Raw genomic sequence first — 25,146 nt, 5'->3', positions numbered from 1 at the left:
GTCATGATAATAAATGGACTTTCAGAGCAGAGAAATGTAGAGATAAGAGGGCAGAGTGTGCTTCCTGCCCCTTAACAGCTTACAGAGTAAGGAGACAGAGATCAACACAGAAACAACTGCATGACATAAAGCAGTATTTAATCTGTATAGAGAGAATTATATGCAAAGCAAGAAAGACTCAAGATCTCATTTTGAAATTTAAAACTACAAACCTCAAATGAGGACTTCATATTGTTACTACACTCTAATATGCTCATCTTACCACTCTCTTAACACAATAATTTCACATTTTCTCTCTTCTCTTTAAAAATCCTAGCCATCTTGTCTTTCTTTCTTAACCATTCACTCCCACTGTTAACTGGTGACTAATACTTGTATCCATGGAGAAGATATAATCAACAGATAGGGTTACATACTACCAAAACCTACATTCAACTGTGCCCAAACCCTCTGCCTTTCCTAATGACATAACGGGTAGTGTGTTCTGCTCCCATCAAGGGCCACATGTGCAACTTCCAAACTCTTAACTTCATCAAATTCTTGAAGATTTTGATCCTAATTATCCCTGACACTCTCCTTTACCAACAATTTACTAGTTTGTTCTTATTAACATTGGAGCGTAAATTGATATCTCTCATCTTAAAGACACATACACACAAACCTCTTACCCTCAAAGTCTCAAAGACAATAAAAAAATCACCAGGAAAAAGATAGTATTTCTACAATGAAAACTAAAATTATAACATTTCACACCACACTTACCCTGCCATGGACACCACTAGTGCTTATACATCCAGCCCAGGGGCCTAAAGACTGACCTTCCCAGCCTACCGCCCTCACTGCCAGTGCCTATGTGCCCTGCCAGGAGCACAAAGACTGCCCACCCAGGGAAAACCACTGCCTGCAACGGCCCCCATGTGCTACCTCAGGGCCTGAGGACTGGACTGCCTGGCATCACCACCTCCAGTAAAGTTTCACCACAGTGTCCACTAATAACCACAGCCTAAGCCACCAAGGAACTCACAGACACCACTGACATTGATTATAGATGAAGTAATCATATGCAGACTATACCACTCTATGGTGCCCACCTAGAACCTAAGCCGAAGTACCCTATTCAACTTACTTTATAGATACATCTGCAGAAAAAAGTCTTTCCCTATGAAAGCTACTTAATAAAATTGGAAGAAGTGATGGTTACACCAGATGAGCAGATATCAATGTAAGGACACAAGAAACATGACAAAGCAAAGAAATACACCCCAAAAGGAGTGCAATAAATCTCCAGTAACACCAAAGAAAAGAAATTTTGTGAAATGTTTGAAAAAGAATTCAAAATATTTACCTTAAAGAAATTTAGAACAAAAGAATACAGATAAGCAATACAAAGAAATCAAAAAAAGAATTCATGATTTAGATGAGAAATCAAACAAATATAGATATCATAAGAAAATAACCAAAGAGAAATCCTGGAACTGAAGAATTCAATGAATGTAATTAAAGAAATACAATCAAGACATTCACCAATAGACTAGGTAAAATAGGAGAAATAATTCCTAAACTTGAAGACAGGTCTTCAGAAATGACCTAGTCAGACAACAATAACAAAAAGAATAAAAATGAACGAAGAAAGCTTACATCATATAGAGGATACCATCAAGTGAACAAACATTCAATTTTGGGAGTTCAAAAGAAAAAGTCATTGAAAACCTATTCAGTAAAATAATAACTGAAAAGTTCCCAAATATTGGAAGAGATATACATATAGATACAGGAACCTCAAATGTCCCCAGAGAGATTCAACCCAAAAAGGCCCTCTCTGAGGCACACTATCATCAAACTATCAAAAGTCTAAGACAAAGAGAGAATTTTAAAAACACCAAAAGCATCAAGTCACATATAAAGGAATTTCTGTCAGACTAACAGCAGATTTCTCCACAGAAATCCTATAAGCCAGGAGAGAATTGGATGATATATTCAAAGTGCTGGGGGGTGGTAGGGGAAGAACTGTTAAGCAAGGATACTATACCCATCAAAGTTATTGCTCAAAAATGATGGAGAAAGTCTTTCCCAGACAAACAAAGACTGAGGAAATTCATCAGTATAAGACCAGTCATACATGAACTGCTTAAGAGATTTTTACATCTGGCAGCCAAAAGACAATATCCACCATCATAAAAAATACACTAAAATATAAAACTCACTGAAACAACACACAATGGAGAAAGTGAAAGGAAACAAATGTTATCATTATCGAAAGCTGCCAAATTTTATTATCAAAGATAAGCAATAAGAAAGAAAGGAACAAATATAGAAAACAATAAGAAAACAACAAAATGACATAAATACGTCCTTACCTATCAAAAGGAACTCTGAACATAACCAGTTTAAATTTCCCAATTAAACGATATAGACTGACTGAATGGATAATAAAACAAAACCCAACTATATGCTGGCTACAAGAAACACATTTCACCCATTAAGGACACATGACTGAAAGTTAAGAGATGTAAAAGGATATTTCCTACAAAACAGAACCCAAAAGAAGCAGTTATATCAGACAAAATAGACGTCAGGACAGAAAACGTAAGAGACAAACAATATCATTATATAATGATAAAGAGATCAGTTCAGCAAGAAATATAACAATTGTAAATACAAATGCACCAAACATTTGAACACCCATATATATAAAGCAATTATTATGGGTAAAGAGAGTGAGTTAGACCCATTAATAATAAAACAATTGTTGGGGACTTCAATACCGTACTCAGCATTGGATGGATTATCTAGACAGAAAATCAACAAACAGCAGACTTAAACTGCACTATAGACCAAATGAACCTTACAGACATTCACAGTACATTTCATCCAACAGTTGCAGAATACTTATTATTTTTTTTTTTTTTTGACGGAGTCTTGCTCTGTCACCAGGCCACAGTGCAGTGGTGCAATCTCAGCTCCCACCTCCCGGGTTCAAGCAATTCTCCTGCCTCAGCCTCCTGAGTAGCTGGGACTACAGGTACGCACCACCATGCACAGCTAATTTTTGTATTTTTAGTAGAGGCGGGGTTTCACCATGTTGGCCAGGATGGTCTTGATCTCCTGACCTCGTGATCTGGCCACCTTGGCCTCCCAAAGTGCTGGGATTACAGGCGTGAGCCACTGCACCTGGCCAGAATACCCATTCTTATCAGTATATGGAATATTCTCCAGGATAGGCTACATGTTAGAACATGAAACAAGTCTCAACAAATATTAATAATCAAAATTATATCAACTATCTTCTCAGACCACAATGGAATAAAACATCAACAACAAGAGAAGCTTTGGAAATTAAATAAGCAAATTAAAATTAAATAATATGCCTCGAACAACCATTGGGTCAATAAAGAAATTCAGAAGGAAAACAAAACAATTCTTGAAACAAATGAAAATGGAAACACAACATACCAAAACCTACGAAATGCAGCAAACCTAAGAAGGATGTTTATAGAGTTGAATGCCTACATCAAAAAAGTAGAATGATTTCAAATAAACACTGTAATAATGCACCTCATAAAACTAGAAAAGCAAGAACAAGCTAAACCCAAAATTAGAAAAAAAAAAGAAATAATAAATATCAGAGCAGAAATAAAGACTTAAAAAATATAAAACATCAATAAAATGAAGTTATATTTTTGTAAAAATAAACAAAACTGATTGACTAACTAAAAAGAGAGAAAAGACCCAAATAAATAAAACTGAGAAAACTGGGTATCCATATGCAGAAGAAAGAAACTAGACCCCTGTCTCTCCCTATGTACAAAAATCAAATCAAAATGGATTAGACTTAACTGTAAAACCTGAAAATATAAATCTACTAGAATAAAACATTGTGGAGATGTTTCAGGACACTGATTAATATGGCACAGATTTTTCAAGAGTTAAGACCACAAAAGCACAGGCAACAAAAGCAAAAACAGACAAGTGGTTTTATATCAAGTTTAAAAAGCTTCTGCATAGGAATGGCAATAATCAATAGAGTGTAGAGAAAACCTACAGAATAGGAGAAAGTATTTACAAATTATTCATCCAATGAGGAACTAATAACCAGAATATATAAAGAACTCAAACAACTCAACAGCAAAAAAAAAAAAAAAAAAAAAACCATTCCTATTAAAAAGGCAAATGATCTGAAAAAAAAGACATACTTTTTTTTTATAGATAGATCTATAAAAAAAAAGTTGAACATCACTAATTGTCAGAGAAGTGCAAATCAAAACCACAGTAAGATATTATCTCACCTCAGTTAAAATGGCTATTGTCAAAAAAAAAAAAAAAAAAAGCAAACAAAGAAAAAGACAGAAAAAAAACACATCTAGCAAGAATGCAAAGAATGGGAGCTCTAGTACACTGACAGTGAGAATCTAAATTAGTACAGCTATTATGGAAAACTGTACAAAGGTTCCTCAAAACAAAAGAACTAGCATATGATCCAGCAAGTCCACTGCTGAGTATATATCCAAAAGAAAGAAAATCAGTATATTGAAGAAATATTTGCACTCCCAGGTTTGTCCCAGAACTTTTCACAATAGCCATGATATGGAATCACCCTAAGTGTCCATCAACAGATGAATAGATCAAGAAAATGTGTTACATATATGCAATGGAATACTATTGTATCATTAAAAAGAACAAAATCCTACTATTTGCAGCAACATGGGTGAGCATAGAAGACATTGTGTTAAGCGAAATAAGCCAGGTACAGAAAGACAACACGTATTCTCACTCATATTTGGAGGCTTAAAAAAAAACTTTGCATCATAAACATAGAGAGACATAGAGAGTAGAAAGGTGGTTACAACTGGCTGGGAGGGGTGGGTGGGGGGATGAAAACAGGTTGGTTAATGGGAACAAAAATACAGTTACATGGAAGGAACAAGTTCTAGTATTTGATAGCACAGCAGGGTGACTATATTTATGATTTATTGTATATTTCAAAATGGCTAGAAGATTTGAAATGTTCTCACCACAAAGAAAAGATAAATGTTTGAGGCGATGCATATTCCAATTACTTTGATTTCATCATTACACATTGTATGCATGTATCAAAATATCACATGTGCCCCATAAATATGTACAATTAGTATGTATCAATAAAAATATAACATTCTGAAATAAAATGATTCTGAAAAAAATTCATTTAAAAAATTTATTTTAGAAAAAAATTTTTAAGGAAGCAATTGCTATCAAGAAAAAAAATGAATCAGAAATATAGGAACCCAGAAAAGAGGTGATCAGGAAAAAATGGCATGGAAATAGGATAGAACTAGAAAAATAAAATAAAAAGGAAACCTGACTTATGAGGTCCACACGGATAACAGGTATCTCAGGAAACAGTATAAAGATTTAGAAAAAAATACAAAAGAAAGACAAAGAAAATTAAACAGACATTAAGAAAAAAAAATGAGAATAACTCAAAGTTAAAGAATATATGACATCTATATAATTGGTATCCCCAGTGAACAAACTCAGAACAATGAAACAGAAAAAAAAAAATGTTAACTGAATTCAACAACACTTATCTGAAATCTACATACTGAAAACATATACTGTATACTTGATAAATTTAACCTGCAGTGGTCAACCCTAAGGCATACCTTGTTAAAACTTTTTCCTTAAAAAACAAATGTGGTTATTTTGACGGAGCAAGTTGCTTTTAAGAAAAAGAAAATCCGGTTTGCATCATGCTTCTTGACACCAACATACACCACCAGAAAAGAAAGCAGCGCTTACAAGACACTCGAGGAAAGAAACATGAGTCAAGGAGCCATGATGTCTTAAGGTATAAAATAGGCTACAGGCAAACAGCTATCAACATGCAAAAATCCAAGGAATATTGTTCTCAGGAGCCCCTCCTTAGAACTCTACCAGAGGATTAATTTCAGATAACCAAGAAATTATTGCGGGGAAGGGGAGTTTGGCAAATAATCTGGTGATGAGAACTGAATATACTTAACTGAAGAACTAAGACTAAAATGTGCAATAAGGGTAACAAAATAATACATAAATATTAAATCTTCAGGCAGTGTAGAAATAATAAAACTTACAACAAAATGAGAGAATTAGATTATGTACTGCCCAAGTGAACATGCAGCAACTATTCTTTTGGATTTCCCCAAGCGTCAGCAGTTGCCCTGCAATATCTATTGTCAACTGCTTCCAGCCTGGAATCCTCTGCTCTTTCCCCTACTTAGCCTTCCTTCAAGACCCTCCCTATGATGTGATTATCCAACTCACCTTAATTTGGACTAATTTTTATACCCAAGAGACTGTGGAAACTAAGTTTATATGACAAGCTGACATAATAAGCTGAAGCATATTTAAGAATATGAGGATAAACTATTTTTTTAAAAAAAAAGAATATTACTAACTAAAATTGAATAATGGATGAGAGGGAGGAGGAGTTTAGGGGTAATTTCACTGTTGTTCATAGTAGAGAAACTAAATTAAGAGTATTAAAGTTATTTTTATAAAGGTAATCACTACAGCAAAACTATAAACCCTCCTAAATATCACAAAAACTGAAAAAAAGTCAAGAAATAAAAAACAGAGAGTTAAATACTTTCAAAATACTTTTAACATTAACATACTTGTATTACATAAAATGACAGAACTAAGATCAAATGTATTTCTTACATCAAAATTAAATGGGCTTAACTTGCCTATTAAAAGAAAAATATTTTCAAATTAGCTCTCAAAGTAAAATCCAATTCTATGCAGTATAAAAGAGACATACCAAAAACAAAGGATTTTAAAAGTTGAAAGGAAAAGGGAAAGCAAAGGAATATCAGGCAAAGCAAATCAGAAGGTCTCAGAGGTCATGATCCTCATATTACACAAAAGATAATTTGTTCCACAGAGCATTAAAAGAAACAAAGAAGGAAATTTGTAATGCTGAAGGCTATAATTCATAATGCATATATAATAGGTATAAATATCTATACATGAAATAATGTAGCATGGATTTTCACAAAGCAGACATTATAAGAGATGTAAAGAGAAACATATAGGAACCCCCTAATAACAGGATACTTGAATAAATCTCTCAGTCCAAGATAGACCAAGTGAAAAAAAAAGTATGAATGTAAACTAATTAATAATGTAGACTTCATAAATGTAGACTTAAATCCACATCCTAATAGTAGCTACCCTTTCTTTGGAATGACCCTGACATATTCAAAAAAGCTTTTTACATTAGACTACATTAAAACTCAATAAATTCCAGAATGTAGAAAATATAAATGTCCTTCCATCTGGTTAAATGCCCTATTAATTTATTCTTTAGTCAAATGGGAAATAGAAATTACAGGTGCAAAATCTGGGAAAAACATTAATAAAAACATTTCAGTATATACTTAACACTACTGAAATATACACTTAAAAATGGTTGAGATGATAAAGTTTTTGTTAGGTGTATTTTACCAGAGCTAAACAAGCAAACATTACAGGGCCAAATGTGCGGAATGCTGCCAAAACAGTACTTGGGTAAAAGTCATACTTTTAATAACTTATTACAATACAAATGAAAGGGTGAAAATAAATTAAGCTTCCAACTCAAAAAGATAAAGAATAACAAGACAAATTCAAGGAAAGCAGAAAAAAGAGTGACTATAAATAAAAAGCAAAAACTTAAAAATTAAGAGTTTGAATCATGTAAATGCCTTATGATTCAAATGAAATAAATCCAAAAAATAGAAAATACCATCATCTAATGACCCAACATTTTTGTTTCAGATACTATGAATTGAAATCCAAAGAGATTAAGGCATCACACAAAACCAGAACTAAAATCCAAGTCTTCTTACTCCCAGTCAAGTGCTCCCATGGCAGAAATTTGGAAAAAGCATAAATTAAGGTGAGTTAGATAATCATAAGGACGGTCTTGAAGGAAGTCTAAGTGGGGGAAAGAACAGAGGATTCCAGGCGGGAGCTGGTGACAATACGTATCGCAAAGCAAGTCCTCACACTTGGGGAAGTCCAAAAAAATGTTTACTGGATGCTCACTTCGGCAACATATACATTAAAATTGGAACAATACAGAGAGGATGAGCATGCCCCCTGTGCAAGGATGACATGAAAATTCATGAAGCATTTCATATTTTTCAGGGAAGGAAGGATAAAATATCAAGGAGCATGAGAAAACTTTTGGTGCTGATAGATATTTATTATCTTTATTGTAGTGATGATTTTGCAGGTGTACACATATGTCAAGACATCAAATCATACATTTCAAATATGTGTGATTTGTTCTATGTCAATTATGTCTTAATAAGATTCTAGCAAGACATTTATTATGATAAAATATAAAAGAAGAAAAAACTTTTACAAGTGTTGTTGATGATAATGAGGAGAATAAATCCATAGAGGCATAAATATTTAATGGATAAATTATAAGCATTCTTATGTAAGACAACATTTTAAATAAAAGAGCTAATATCCAATGCATTATTAGCCTGAGACTGTATGAACTACATTTTGAAGCTATATATAATAAAGATAGCATTTCATGTCAAAAAGAAAGTGTTAAGTAAAACTCACATTACCTGGGAAAACTGCCTGTGGTGAAAGTAGATATTTCCCGCATTAAAGTAAGCCAGCGAGTACTCGGGGTTTAGAGAAATTGCATCTTGATAGTCTTTCATTGCATTCTGTTTATGGCCCATAAACTCATGAATCACCCCACGATTTGTTAAGAATTCTGCTGTAGTATTGATCTGCAGTATAATATTATGATTATTTAACATCTGGGAATAGTATGTATCTCTGATTTCATGTCTGCCAAAATGAACATTAGAGAATCTACTTGTGGGAAATGAGTAGTTTTATAGTGCATGTAAAACCCCAGTAGAACAAATATTTTGAGAAAGGAGTTGGTATGAAGTTGGTTCAGTGTCAACATTTTGTTGATTTGGTTGCTATAAAACAAATAATCTTAGTGTTTTTTCACTCAGTTCCTTTCCAAGGAATAGACAAAGTGGAAAAGCTTATCTGTTTAGCTGTTAAGCTAGAGAAGAAATTAAATTGAATAGTTAACAGGTGTATTTTTATGTAGTAGCAATTATCTTTCAGTTCTTTCCTTTTCCTCATCTCAAACACTACAATATCTGCCCAAATCTATAGAATCAAAACCCAAAATCTAGAAGTAAAGAAGAGTTTCTGTCCATGCATTCAACATGAGATTTTTACTTGTCATTTCATTATGGGAAGATTCTGGGGATTTACACTGTTCTCTCTTTAGTTCCTTCAAACCTAGAACATTATTTTATGTTACGCATTCACTTTGTATGACAAAATAATATTGATGTCCCATGAAAGTATAAAGCGTGTTTACTGAAAGCGATCAACATTTATCAGGACTTTGGGGTTTTAGTGCATTTAGGTTATAAAATTGGCAAGCCATAACTCTTTACCCTAGGGATCACTTCGGTTAAAAAAATACAAAACATTATTTTCTGCATAAGTACTTTAAAAAGCTAACAGAGAACTTCTTACTTGAACCTATTCATTGACAGTGTTAATTTATGCTAATAATAATATAACCTAAGATGGTTTTTACCTTCACGGCAGCATTAATATCCTGCATTGCAGCAAAATTATTACCCATCTGAAGACAGACCACAGCTCTTCCTTCATAGGCTAAGTAGTTCTTTGGATCAATATCTATGGCAATGGTAAAGTGGTTCCAAGCTTTCTGGAATTTTCCTTGGGCCTAAAATAATTTTCCAATTACACAAAGTAGGAAATAGTCCATAACATAACAAATGTTTATGATTCTGACTCAATCAAATAAAACTTTAGTAAGAGTATTTAGTAAGGGTATTTAGCCATGCTAAATCTAAGTTCTTTTAAACCAGAAAGTAGGCATACTGAAAGCATACTGTGGCTGTATTCAGTTGACTAATTACCTCTGAGTATTTATGATGAAATTTTAATTAATTAAAATATATTTAACTTCAGAGTCATCTCCTGTACCAATCCTGGACAACATAAAATCATAGCCACCATGTGAAATGCCAACGGTTTTTACCAACACAAAAAGATTCACATTGAGCTGCACACACATAGGGAGGGATTGCATTTATTTGGTTGGCACTGAATCTCCAGTTATAGATAATATATACATAATATACATAATAAAATAAACATGTATTGAATAATAAATGAATAATGGTGTAAAACATATTCTGATAAATCATGCCAGCATCTGGCGTTTTAGGATCACTATACGTATTCCATAGAAAATACATGTAAATCTACCAAGCTTCTGTTTATACCAACTGGAAAAGAAAGAGGTCAGGAGAGGGGCATTGTTAAGAGAACGATGTCAGAGTGCTTCCTAGAGAAGACCAGCTGGCAACTAAATGCCTCCACAGGAAGGCAGTGAGTTAATAAATTCAGTACAGTCTGGAGTCTGTCTTTTTTTCTAATGGGCTAAAAAAACCCATCTTGCCAGAATCTCGGAAGCTGACTCACTTTAACCAAGCTGAGCCTAGGGACTCTCATATGAAAGTAAAAAGAAATACAACCATTAAGGGAACAAGACCCTGTTTCCTGACCATCAAATCTTCTCTCTCTGGGTAAACCATTTGTAAATCCACACTGTCAACACAAGCTCATTTAATAAACAAGGAATCAGGCAAATTGAGATTAGATTATTAGAATATTAAATAGCAAACTGCCTCACAGTAAGATCTCTGTCATCTGCTCCAGACCACATCTGTTGTGCTCATTTCTATATTTCTAGTGCTAGGCAAATAATAAGGGAATCTGTAAGTATTTGTTGAACAAACTGTTGCTCTTTCCCTGGACAGAACTCAGATGAGCCTAACTCTCCTTTTGCAGTCCTCCTTCCTCACTCAATTCTTTACACTGCTGGGCTTTTCAATTCTCTTTTAGGTTGCTATACACCCAGTGAGATCTTCATAAAATGCAAATTTGATGTCACTTCTCCTATTACTGTTATTCATATTTTTAACTGGACCATAAGGCCTTTACTCCAGCCTCAACTCATGCCCTGCTCCCTTTGCCCATAACATTCCATCCACTTGGGCCCTCTTGTCTCTTTCTTAGGAGACTTTCTGATGGGCCGGTTCTGCTCTACGGAACACTGTATCCTAGCCATGGCCCCTATTTTCACACCTCAACATTATTAATTTCTCAAAAAGCTTTCTCTCACCTCCCAAACAAAGCTAGGTTATTTTGTTATAAGTTATACTAAAACTCATCCTTTTCCTTTGTTGCACTTATCATGATTATGATCAATTATTCATATGATTAATTGTTTGATGCCTATCTCTCCACTGAGTAGTAAACTCTGCAAGAAGAAGGAAGTATATCTTGTTCATTGCTATATCCCTAGGCCTAGAGCAGTTTCCGTTCTATATTTAGTGCTCAGTTAATGTCTGTTGAATGCAATGAATGATGATGATCTTAACACACTTCACTGGATTGCAGTCAGCTCTAGCTGCCTTGGAAATCCCTCTCTTTAAATGGACTTTGAAAATTTCTCTGTGATCCAATAATGGCTAATTTTCTTCTCTTTAGCTTTCCACTAATGCAATAGGACAAAACCTGTGGGGCCTAGGTATACAAGCTAGTAAAATAAATGTTACCCAGGTTCTTATAGATGAACTTCATCAGGCAAATTTTAAAAGTTGTTTGTAAATGAGGAGGAAGGTAGGGAGGGGTGCAGACATAAAAGGAAGCTCAGGTTCAAAAGATTTTCATTTAACCAGCCTACCAGTTCCCCAGGCTGATCCAGATCCAGACAGTCTCTCTATAACTAACTAAACCCCCTGCTCCCACTGCTACTCTGGAACCTAAAAGCAAGGAAAAGACAAATGTTCATAACCAAAGAAATAACATATACTCCCATTGCCAGGAAAGAGCCAAATAAATTCTTTCTCCCCAAAAGATGCTTTTAATGCTCAAAATGTTGCTATATTACCTGCAAATTATAGCCAAAACTAATTCTGGCTTTTATGTATGCTGGATTAATATGCAGCGCTTTCAGAAAGTCTTTCTGTGCTTGCTTGGTGGCTTCAGCATGACCACATTCCATGTAAGAATTTCCCCGTCCAACATAAGCATCCAGAAAACATGGGTTAATTTTAAGAGCCCAGGTAAAGAAATTGACAGCTTCTTCAAACTCATTAATTCTGCAAATAAATAAAAATATTGATGCCTTCTGGTGAACTGATGCATTCTGGTGGCATATGCAATGTTTTCTGTAACTGACTTGTCCATAAAGATTTGAATTGACTCACAAAAAAAAATCTCCATTTCTATTATCCATTGTAGGAGGTAGACACATAAGTCCATAAGACCTAAGGAAGTGTGACAGGTCCTTTGAAGATTTTGGTAAAAGGAAAGACGGCAAGAAAGGGTCATTTTCATAGCAGAATGTGATGGGATGATATTCTGGATTTTTTTTTCAAGTTACTAAAGTCCACATGGCATTCTTAAATCTGTTTTTAACAGGCATTAATTACCAGTATAGAAAAACATATGCTACGATTGATGAAATCTACTTTTTAAAAATAGATTAAAATAAACTTATTTGTATCTATTTAATATTTCCTTATACAATGAAAACAGCCAGATTTTCATCACATGGGCGTCCTTACGTCAGATCTCCTATAAAGGCAGGCCATTTCAATGTGGACACCAGGAGAGAAGGGGAGAGAAGAAAGTAAAATGCATTTTATTTATCAAATTGTGAATGTATTTGGCTAAATGATAACTCTCTCTATCCTCCCTAATTACTCTCTTGTAAAGGCATCAAATATTTGTTCATGGGCATATAAAGTCGCTTCTCCATTTCATATGCATATCTAATAATAATAATTAGTTTCAATTAACATGGAGAGAGTCTAGGATTTTTAAAAATAGAATGGAATGAGGAAACTAGCATTGTTTACTTACCAGGTACTGTGCTAAATACTTAACATGTGCTATTTCCTTTAATACTTCCAACAACTGTGTAAGCTAGTTATAATTATCTACATTTTACAGATGAAAGGAAAATTATGGCACAGAAAAGTTTGCACACAGGTAATGGCAGAGTAACTAACATACTATGTTTGCACAGAGAAAATATCTGAGATTCAGATAAGCCTTACTCCAAAATCCGTGCTTTTCCACACAGCCATCTCTACCACACAATCTGCACCTATAATACACCTGTGGTTGGTGTACAAGAGCCAGCTGATATCTCAACAAGGTAGCCAGAAGAAAGGCTTGGAGTTCAGATTTGAGCCTGAACATGAAAATTAATATTAATTTTTTAAGGTTGTTATGAGGATCAAATAAGAACATGTGAAGAACACCTAGCACAGAAACCCTCACCCATTGAAGATTATATCTTCCTTCCATTCTCTTCATTACTTCTCAAACAGGTTTCAAATTTTAATAAGATGGATCACTACTTTGCCCATTTTTCCTTTATAAAATACATGGAACCCAGGATAGACTGTTCCAGGAATTATCATCTTCTAGAGGTTACTCAAGAGTATCTCTTAAACCAGTGATTTCCAAACTACCCCTTCCTTCATGAAAGTTGCCCCAGGTTCCACCTATACTATCATTTACTAAATATTTTCTTTTAAATCAACTCACTTTTTTTACTTAACTAAATTTATTTTTGAAAGCAAATTAATTTAAATACCACAAGTTGAAAAATTATCTCATGTCATAAATAAAATAATAAGCTAAAATGATAAGCTTGGAGCTGGATACTTTATTCTGCAGAAAACAGCCTGAGTGCTACACCATCGATTACAAACAGAAAGTTTTTCAAGACTAGCTCTGGCCAGGCGCAGCGGCTCACGCATGTAATCCCAGCACCTTGGGAGGTCAGGAGTTCAAGACCAGCCTGGCCAACATGATGACACCCTGTCTCTAATAAAAACACAAAAATTAGCCAAGCGTGGTGGCAGTCCCCTGAAGTCCCAGCTACTCGGGAGGCTGAGACAGGAGAATAGCTTGAAACTGGAAGGCAGACATTGCAGTGAGCCAAGATTGTGCCACTTCACTCCAGCCTGGGCAACAAAAGCAAAACTTCATCTCAAAAAAAAAAAAAAAGACCAGCTCTTAGCTAAGACATTCTCCTTGATGTGTTCAGAAGGTTTGGGAAAGAATTCATTTTGAAACTGAAAGGCAATTCAGTTTCTCACAATGTGATACAGTATTTTTTTAATGCTTGTCCAGGCCATGAAAAGTAAAAGGTACTTGCAATACTTGCTCCTTGTTTTCCCAAATGTGGTGCAACAGGTGTTCTTCTAGAAGCTCACACAACAATCCACAGTGAAGCATTAAGAAAGCTTGCTTCTGATGTTACAAGCAGGCAAAGGTTAACATCCACATATGGGAATCAGACGCCGCCTTTTGAGTTACTCAGGAAAACACAAGGTCACTTTCCTTAAGTAGTATACAATGAAATTGTGCTCTCTTTCCTGATAATTGGCACTATTTAAGAAGTAAAAGTCGGGCTAGGCATGGTGGCTCATGCTTGTCATCCCAGCACTTTGGGACGCCGGGATAGGTGGATCACCTGAGGTCAGGAGTTCAAGACCAGCTTTGCCAACATGGTGAAACCCCATCTCTACTAAAAATACAAAAAAACTAGCCAGGCATGGTGGCATGCACCTGTAGTCCCAGCTACTTAGGAGGCTGAGGCATGAGAATTGCTTGAACCCGGGAGACAGAGGTTGCAGTGAGCCGAGATCACGCCACTGCACTCCAGCCTGGGCAACAGAGTGAGACTCAAGAAAGAAAAGAAAGAAAAAAGAAAAGAAAAGAGAAAAGAAAGGAGGGAGGGAGGGAGGGAGGGAGGAGGGAAGGAAGGAAGGAAGGAAGGAAGGAAGGAAGGAAGGAAGGAAGGAAGGAAGGAAGGAAGGAAGGAAGGAAGGAAGGAAGGAAGGAAAGAGACAAAGAAGTAAAAGTCCACTTTGCCTTTCCAAGTGCCTTCTCACTGTAGTATAGCAATAATTCTAAACATAGCATAACAAATTCCTTATCAGGAATAATAGTCATTCCGTGTAAAATGCATTTAGTTTTGATAGGTTCAGAGAGGTTTTGTTGTGTTTAGTATTTCTATCTGTGGGTAGTGAAGCATTTACTTATGATGCATACTTATAGTGAGCATTTCAATGGACATTTCCAGGGAAATCCCTTTCTCTCATATTCTCCCCAAATTCATTGAAATGCCCGTAGTAATATTGACAACCTAATTGCATCATACACCCTGGCCCCTCTTACCCAGTGAAATTAAAAATCCTTTGTGAGTACATATTCTAATATATGGTTTATGAAATACAATCTTCCCTTCTGTATAGCTTAACCAATTAGAAAAATAAGGCAGTGAACTGAAGCTCACCACAATGTCATACAAGTTGTGAATTACCAAATGGCAGTGATTGAAGCTATTTTTCTGTACCCATCAAGTTATCAGCACTAATCTTTAATGAACAACTAGTCTGTTCAGACAAAGTAAATAATCATTAAATCTTAAAACTGAAAAGAGATCTTGAAAGACAGCTAGCAAGCTCCTCAAAGCCGATAGTGACTAAAATCAAGTCCAGGGAGGTAAAAGTGCTGAAAATCAGAGGCTCCCCAGCCTCCTGCACCAATAGACCAGGAAAAAAACAAAATGAGCAGATGCCACTGTGGAAACAGTAATTTCATTTCTCTGAATATGTGTCTGTCACAGTGTCCTACAGGTTGAAGCCCTTGTTAAGTAACTGCATGGCATTTAGCCAATGGGAGAATGTGGCAGAATATCTATGATCTTGTCAGGATACACGTTCAATGAGATATACATTGTTAAGCACCAGTTACCACAAGTGTAAAAGTATGTTAAATGAGGTTTTCTAAAATAAAATGTGTTCACATAAATCTAGAGCCATGTGATCACTTCCTGGAGATGCATGATTCTATTTACTGTGTTCTGTGAACAAGGGATTGTGTGCTGAGCTTGTCCACTAGGCCACAGACACAAAGGTCCACTGCATTTTACAAATTAATCACATACGTGACCAGATGTGCCCTACTGAGTTGTACAAATAAATCACAAATCCTTGCCCAAACTAAAGAATCTGGCTTGAAGAGTTAAAGACTCAAAAATATTTTATGCCCCAATATGTAAGAATAGTAAAATAAATGTGCTGAAGTAAAAAGTAGATAGGATATATAACTTTGAGTAATCTCCCTCTATGATATTTTTTGAAATATGAAAGCGGCGTTCTCAGTTCTAAAAATTAATTCTACCATAACACTAGTGGTGACTAAATTGGGCAACAAGTAGGATATTCAAGCCTAAGGAATGTTGTCTCCTAGCAACCACAAGAGTGAGAACCAGAGATATACAAAGGATACTTCAAAAGTCTGCAACCCCACGAGATCAAAGATCAAAGTCTTAAAATTTAAAAATTTATTTCTTTAAAGAATTTTTCCAAATGAGAAAATGTTTACTTTCCCTACTGTAAGACACACCAGGAATAAATCCCCATAGTTACAGTCCATGCATCTGTGGCTTAAGGATGTTATAGCTCACCTTGAAAAGCAAAAAATATATATATACGACCAATCACTAAACACTCCTTATTGTTAAATTCAGCACAACTCACGTGGAACATGTGGAACTGGGACTCTGAGTTTTCACAGGTGTACAGTTGATTTAAATTCTACTTTTATTAAAGAACAATAGAGATTCTAGTTGGGTGATGAAAGTTGGTTATTTGGAATTGCAAAGCAGTATCAGCTCAAGGAGGCTCTCCAGTATATACCCAGTGATTACATTTCATAAAAGAGATTGTGAACCGACATATAGAGAAATTTACTGGTTCTAATGGTTCCTAAACCTAGGAGTGAGGTAGAGAGTAGTTTTGGAGTCTGTTTTTAATTTTAACAGAATGCAATGAGCTCGGACATTTTTGGTCTTCACCCGCCCACCAAAACAAACACATCAGTCATCGTTATTCCATCCCTTCTTAAGAATGACAATTACTTAAAGAGATAGATTGCACAAAGGTTGCTGGATTAAAATAGACAATAGTATGACCGGGTTTCGCTGTCTGTACAAAATGAAAGGTCTGAGACCAGGTTAGGCCTTTTAACACAAAGACACCTTCAGAAGTTCCAGTTATGGTATTACTCTGCCCATAAAATTTAAAAAAAATAAACTTTCATAGGAAAATGTAGCGTACTATATATGTCCTCAAAGAAAAAAGGATGTCAATTTCCTAAATAATTCAAACTATGTTTTACTCTTTAAACTGGGTATTTATACAGCCTAGTCTACATAATTTGGAACTATTCTAATTTAATCCTCCAAATTAACTGGTATTATTTGTTTCTTAGGGGGAAAAAAGTGATAAACTATTATTTGATCAAATACATTTTATCACATATTAAAATCCTCACAGGCTGAATCTCTATAATTTTAAAAGAAAAATTACTAAAAGTTAATTTTATGATGTCAAATATATATGTAGAAACATAAGCATTATGGCTAGCAAAGTCTATACACTATAATATTATTTCAGAGTATATTTTAAGCTGATTATCTTCTATATTTTAACCTTATTTAAGTGTTTTCATCTCTTCTTCTATAACTTATTTTTATAATAAACCCAGGAAGAAGTAACTTTGCTTTAAGTATTGTGTTTTTTGTAGATATTTGCTGGTGTTTTTTATTTAGATTTAGTCATGTTTTTAAACGCAAACTTTTCTTAAAAATGCATAAGTTTTTAAAATCACCCTTTCTTCCAGGAAAGAGACTTTATAATAGTCCCACTTTATGAACAAAATAAATTATTTTATGCTTAGCTATTTTGAGTTACACATAATTTTATTCTATATATTGCCATGATCCTTTCCCAGCATCTATGCTTGGATTAGATGAACTCTGCCCAATGCCATGATGGAAGCATTTGCCTGCTAATTTGTGTAGAACAGTCTATTAGAAGGCAGAAGGGTGCTGAGGAACACTAAATGTGGTCCCCGTGTCTACACAGGGAACTCTTTGTGTCCCTCCCCGTTTTTGTACTCTGTCACATTCACAATTTCTCCCAGTTTCTTCCATTCTCTCCTGGCTTGTTTATGGGGTGATAATTAGATAAGTCTGATGGTCCCGCTTGCTTCCACTTGGACATCAATTGCACTCCATACCTGTGATGGCACATGGCAGTTGCGTGACAAAGGCTCTCGTTAGTCTGGCTTATCAGAGCAGCTTGTTTAAAATCCTGAAATAATGTTATAAGCTTTTGTTAATTTTGCAACATTATTTTATGTGCTATCTTAAACTTCCTTCTAACTGTGATTCCACAATGAAACAAGCATTAAGATACACATCTTCCTAAATACATGTGACACAAGCATTAAAATACACATCTTTCTAAAACTTTATATTTTCCTTGTAGCATCACATCAAATAAGAACAGATGAAACAAAGGAAACCTATTATTGTAGACTCACTCAGAATCTTGTACTACTGGTCTCTACTCAAGAATGGAGATTATTTTCCTATGGTTTTGCCCTGCAATGGGTAATGAGGTATCTATCTCATTTACTTTCTTTCTATTGTTTATTCCCAGTGAACTCCTCTGGAGACTTCTCTATCTAGACAGAAAAGGAAATGCACCTGGAGAGAACCTTTGATGTTACATGACTATAGGACAAACAGGCATCCAGGTTGGGGAAAGGGCATAACCAGGCCTTCTGTATGGATGAGCTGGGGCTGCTGCTGCCTTTGGAATCCACACTTCCGGCGAGAAATCGTCTCTTGTCAAGGATCCATAAGCCCTCCTGTGAGGGAGAAATGGAAACTCTAATCGCCAGATCTGAAGTTAGGGAGGTCAGCTGGGAAGGATCCCAGTGGCCACTAGAAAGAGGCTGTTTAAAAGCATTCAAAGGGCTAAGTCCACAAAAGATCATGCCATGGTAGCCCAGAGCTCTTTTCTCTATCAGGCCCCAGGGACAGTGTCTGAAGCTTATGGCTCTTCAAAGTCCTACAGAAATATTTGAGGCCTGAAGTAAAATAAGAAAATTTAAATTTTCTTATTTTTATTACTGAATTATACTGAATTAATATTTTATTACTGAATTAATACTGAATATTAATTCAGTATTAATTATTAAAATTATTATTAAAAATAAATCTTATTTTTAATAAGAAATTTAAATTAAGAAAATATTCAAATATATAACTGCAAAACAAAATATTATATCACGTCAACTGCATGATATTTACATATGTATTAATATATGAGATGTAGATTTATTTTAGTGATTGCTATACTATAGGAAGGGCTTCTGAAAGAGTACTGAATCTGTGAAGGAATGAAAATAGCACTGCTTTTTCCCCCAGAAGACTGCTTCAGTAGGAATCTTCCTGGACAGTGTTTGTGATCTCACTTGATCAAGCAGAGCAGTAGGGAATATTACACTCTTCTCTGGAGTGGCAAAAGGAAACCCCTCCAGGCTTCCTTCCTGGAAGCCAGACATTGGAACTCTACAGCCCCAAAGGACACTACCCAGCCAGAAAGGAGCTAATCAAAGCCCACACTCTCCCTCTCCCTCCCCGCCCCCTCCCTTCCACAAACCCTCCCTGGCTATGTCAGAGGGAAGAGGCTGACTGTCTTTGAAGGGTAGGATAAATTTTCTGCTGTTATTGGAGGTGGAAGAGGGAGTAGTAAGGTTAATCTGAGCACTCAGAGATCATGCTGGAGGAGGCAGTATTAGTCACAGACCAACCTGTAGATGTGGACACCCCACATTGATTCAAGAAGCATATTTGATACCAAATGGAACTATTTGGAAGAAAATTTTTTAAATTATTGTCTAATCAAATATAATATAATAAAAATGCTTCCAGACATCTCTCTAGGAGGATTTTTTTTTTTTTTTTTTTTTTTTTGCTAAAAATAAGGCAAACTTCCAAGTGTAAGTGAGCTTTAATACAAACATTCCCATGAATTTTGGAAGTTTCAAGGATGACCATGTAACTTAAAAGGCTAAAACAAATTCAGTTTTGTAATCAGATGAAACTTACAAAAGTGAACTTGACTCTACATAATCATTATTATACTACATGGTAATTAGGCAGTAATTATCAACAATAGACATAAAAGATGACTATTAGCATTACTTAGAATAAAGTTAGCCACTGTTATTTAATATTATAATTTTTCTCTTCTGCATTAATTATCTCTGTAATATAAGGATGATAAATAACAAACCACACAGTCACTAATGTGTACCACATAGAATAGAATTTAGCAGTCTCACACTACCACTTCACATGCCTCCCCTTCTCCCATCAGCTCTATATACCAGGGGTTGGGGACCCCTGGAATACGAGATGTAGATCTACATCTCAATCTCAATCTACATCTCAATCTTACATCTCAATCACAGCAGGAGGTGAGCCACAGGTAAGCATTACTGCCTGAGCCCTGCCTCCTGTCAGATCAGCAGCAGCACTGGATTCTCATAGGAGTGCAAACCGTATTGTGAACTGCGCCCACCTAGGTTGTGTGCCCCTTATGAGAATCTAATGCCCCATGATCTGAGGTGGAACGGTTTCATCCCGAAACCATCACCCTGCCACCCTGCCACCTGAATCCCCTGAAAAAATTATCTTCCATGAAACCGGTCCTGGTGCCAAAAAAGTTGGGGGCCACTGCTATATACTTATGACAACCTGTTTGTTTTAGTCGCTCTTTCATTTCCCTTAAGCTTTGATCCTTGGCTACCCATTTATATTTAAGTTTGAGGGATTTAGATCGAGAATGGCAGTTTGGGGTGCCTGAACATCTCTTCTCTACTATCTGTAACCTTGCGGCATTATAACTTTTTTTTTTTAATCCCTTTACTATTATCTTGGTAGGTTTTCAAGAGGGAAAAGAGGAAAACAAATGTTCTTAACCCATTAACTTCTGGTTAACTTAGCCATAACTTCACAAACAATCCCAGTCGAAATGCTTCCTGAACAAAGTGTTCCTATGAAGGGCATACAGCTCTCAACTAACTAATGTTTTCAGCACTCAGGCTACTCAGCTTCTCTGTTAATCAATCTTTCCCACTAAAAGTGTTTTTAAAGATTCTACTTTCTCTTGATTTTTCATGCAGACCTCTAATTACTCAGTCTTACATATTTCATTGCTTCTTCCCCTGCTCACATCGTTTTTTAGTTGTTTTAATTAATTTTTTAACTTCACATAGAGAAAAATTGAATTTTTTGGTTTCAATTTGTGTTTCTGTGATATATCTTTTCCAGCTTTTTGTTGTTACCTATCTATACCACTATATTTAAAATGTGTTTCTGGTTGCCAAAATATAGTTGGGACTTTTACAAAATTCCAATCAGACATTTTCATGATTTTCATTGTTGTATTTTGACTACTTCCATTTAATATAACTACTGGTGTGGCTGGATTTAGGTCTACTATTTTATTATTTCTTTTCTGCTGATTTTCTCCGTTTCTGTTCCTCTGCTTCCCCTTCCTAGACTTATATGGGATTCTTTTAATATTTTTTAATATTCCATTTTAGTTTAGCTTCTACCTTTTTGACTGAAGAGGTCACATTTCAGCAGAAACCTAAATGAAACGATGGCATGAATCATACACAGATCAGGAGGAAGAGTGCTGTATGCACAGGGACTCACTCGTGTAAAGGTCCTAGGGCAGCAAGGGAGCTCAGCATTTCCAAGGAATGGCAAAAGGCCAGGGTGGCATGACTAGTGGAGAGAAGAGAATGTTTGATGACGGGATCAGAGGTGAGCAGCAGTCGTATCAAGTAATGTCTTGCTTGGTCACAGTCAAGAGTTCAGATTTTATTCTAAGTGTGATGGGAAGCCATCAGAGGGTTTTGAGCAAAGGAATAACTTGATCTGCTTTATATTTTTAAGAGATTTCTGTAGCATCTGTTTAGAGAATAGCATGTAGAGGGGCAAGAGTGGAACCTTAAGCCAGTTGGGAAGCTACTACAGTAGTCCAGAAGAGAAATGATTCAGTTCTGAAACCTGAGTTCTGCTCTTGCCCCAGTACTTACTGGTTGAAAGGAAGATAGCAGTGGCAATCATGAGAGATGATTTAATTCAAAATATGCTTTAGTGGTAGAGCTGACTGCACTTGCTAATGGGTCAGATGTGGGGTATGAGGAAAGAGAGGGGACAAGAATGACTCTCCCTAGACCATCAGCTCCTCAAAGACTGGAACTCTGTCTCATTTATCTCCATATATTAATGCCAGTGCCTTGCCTGAAAGAAGATAGAATTTGGAATTGAGGTCTGAGTTCAGATGTTACCCCAGTACTTACTGTGGAAAGGCCTTATTTAACCTCTTTTGAATACCAGTTTCCTCCTCTGTAAGTTACAATGATAAATTGTGCAGCATTGTTGAGGACCCAGTGTGTAGCAAGTGTGCAACAGTTGTTTAGTGGTTGCTTAGTACTAAATAAATCTTTATACAAAGGATAACATGGGCCCTGCATTTAATTCTCTAACAGCTGCAGTCCCTTGTTCCCCATCTCCATTATCTCACTCTCTCCACCTCAACACTGTTGCCCATTGTTTTCTTGCCTACTACAAACAGGCAGGTTCTTTATTTCCATCTACCTGAGGGTATACCTAGTGACACAGCTCAAAAATATTTTTAATATATCAAAAAGCTTAAAGGTATTCAAACATTGAGATCACATTTATTCATAGCGTAAACTTCCTCAAAGGTAAATGATTAAGTTGCACAGAATCTCAAAAAAATGACTCCAGAAATAGAAAAAATAATCATCTTGGGAGATGAAAAGAACAGGATGTACTCCACTCCATATGTTATTTTGCAGTTCCTCAGAGACAAAGAAGCAAAACTGTTATTATTTAACTACACATTTCAAATTGCTATTTAATTTTTACCTCCTGTTTCTTAATCTAAGAGTTACAAACAGACAATAAAAATAAAAAGTTAAAAATGAGGATGAATTTTGTTTAATTATTCTTTTTTTTTTTTTTTTTTTTTTTTGAGACGGAGTCTGGCTCTGTCGCCCAGGCTGGAGTGCAGTGGCCGGATCTCAGCTCACTGCAAGCTCCGCCTCCCGGGTTTACGCCATTCTCCTGCCTCAGCCTCCGGAGTAGCTGGGACTACAGGCGCCCGCCACCTCGCCCGGCTAGTTTTTCGTATTTTTTTTAGTAGAGACGGGGTTTCACCGTGTTAGCCAGGATGGTCTCGATCTCCTGACCTCGCGATCCGCCCGTCTCGGCCTCCCAAAGTGCTAGGATTACAGGCTTCAGCCACCGCGCCCGGCCTAATTATTCTTTAATGAAATACATTTAAACTACCTGTTTCATCTGAATACCTTGTCTATGCTTTTTTCTACTGATTCTGAACGCCTGTCACCACTAACTTAAAAACCTGTTACCAGTAGCCCATTCTGAGCAACTATTTCCTGCCCTGTTTGAAACAGATTTATTTTGCTATATTTGCAAAGGGAAAAGAGGAAAATTTTGAGAAAGTTACCACTAAACAGCAGAGTACACGTTACAGGAATCATTTTATTTACTAAGTAACTTGAGTTTTGTCTGTACTCCCTTAAAAGAAGTGATGGTCTTGATCAAATTAGAAATGTCTAAAAATGTATTGGCTGTTTATCTGTAATCCAAACAAAGCAAAAATACACATTTTTTTCACAGAGTGTATTAGTCATTTCAAGTATTTTAATAGAATTCTTGCTAAAGTTAAGCTATCACTCATTAATATTGCCAGTTGATAATAATAAAATCTTGTTCACTAGTTCTCAGAAGTCAATGTGCAAAATCAAGTGGGTTCTTCACATAACAGGAAGGCTTACCTCTAATGCAAAGCCATACTGGTCTAGTTCTAGGTAGATGAGTCCACGATTAAGGAACGTATTTAGTTTTACAGTTTCTGTAGCATCAAGAAGCAGCACAATTCCATAATCTGTTAATGCCTAAAAATAAAATAATCATTTGTAACATAGATTCAGCTTTTTAGAGCCTGAATTCATTGGCTATGAACAAATATATTTATGTCCAAACTAGGACCCAATGGTTAGTTCAATTTGTTTTATAATTTATGGCCAAAATAACCATATGTTAGATTTAAAGGGTACCCTTAGGCAAAAAGTATCATGGACACTTTTCAATAAGCAGTGCACACTGTGCTTGCATTTCATGTTTTACCTGCAAGTCACCCCATACATTTTCATTGGTGTATGGGCTGGAAGAGAGGGATTTAGCACTCTGCCCTGACTCAGTAGTTTCATCAAATGATCATTAAATATATAATTTCTTTTTAGTGTTGTATTGTTTTCCTTGCTGAAACCTAAGCTCTATGAAGCCATAGCTTATCCATTTTGTTCACTGTTTTAAGCCCAGTAACAAGAATCAAGCCTGCACATACCATGCATTCAATAAATTTGTATACAATGAAAAAGTCATGAATCAATGAAAATAGATCTTAATAAAACTAACAAATAAGCACTTGTATGAAAGTTACCTCAAAATATTTTGATAAATATATTCATTTTTCTAAAAGACACATAGTGTAATCTGAGAATCAACTCAGACCCTTCTCCATTACTTTTACCTTTTTTTGTTTTTTTTTACATTCACTGACTAAACAAGATTTTACTGGTTTCTACTCTGCACTAGGTACTAGAAGCATCCTAAACTTGGGTTGGAGCTGAATCTCTTAAACCATTTTCCTACTGAACATTCTGTCCAAAACAGCCATATGGTCTGAACACAAAAGGGCTAAATCTTATTATGCCTGTAGCATCTGCCAACTGAAAATGACAAAGAGCATTTTATATTTGTTCATTTGCCCTCCTCTGGTGTTTCCTAATGTTGGGTGCTCAAGTGTCTTTAAAAAATGTGCAGTTAAAGATCCTATAGGTATGTTGTGGCATAACCATAAATAAAAATTGCCAGGACTGTAAAAATAAATAGTAATATTTGTCAAAAAAGAAAAAACCAAACCTAGAATATTAGCCACAAATTGTCTAACATTTTTCTTTTACTAAATTACATTATGTGAAACCAGTATGATGCCTTGGAGATCCACTGAGCAGCTGAATCTGCAACAC

General features: G+C 35.6%; 1 protein-coding gene and 1 non-coding gene across 3 annotated transcripts in view; one reads left to right on the top strand and one right to left on the bottom strand.

The window, feature by feature from the left end:
• Nucleotides 1–25,146, bottom strand: part of TTC6 (tetratricopeptide repeat domain 6) — a 218,814-nt gene that overhangs the window by 6,737 nt on the left and 186,931 nt on the right. For both annotated transcript variants that reach the window (XM_028851513.2, XM_077940915.1), the window contains 5 exons: nt 23,890–24,009; nt 18,214–18,287; nt 11,993–12,203; nt 9,602–9,754; nt 8,589–8,759 (listed from right to left, as the gene is read on the bottom strand). In XM_028851513.2, coding sequence (XP_028707346.2) covers nt 8,589–8,759; nt 9,602–9,754; nt 11,993–12,203; nt 18,214–18,287; nt 23,890–24,009 — 729 coding nt within the window. The remainder of the gene's footprint in view (nt 1–8,588; nt 8,760–9,601; nt 9,755–11,992; nt 12,204–18,213; nt 18,288–23,889; nt 24,010–25,146) is intronic.
• LOC114679748 (U6 spliceosomal RNA) lies at nt 8,042–8,148 on the top strand. Its single transcript, XR_003731861.1, has one exon. It is a non-coding gene; the product is annotated as a U6 spliceosomal RNA (small nuclear RNA).

The sequence above is a fragment of the Macaca mulatta genome, chromosome 7 (assembly GCF_049350105.2).
Source record: "Macaca mulatta isolate MMU2019108-1 chromosome 7, T2T-MMU8v2.0, whole genome shotgun sequence".
NCBI lineage: Eukaryota > Metazoa > Chordata > Mammalia > Primates > Cercopithecidae > Macaca > Macaca mulatta.
The sequence above is the reverse complement of the archived record's forward strand: the minus strand, read 5'-3'. Positions and strand labels throughout refer to the sequence as shown.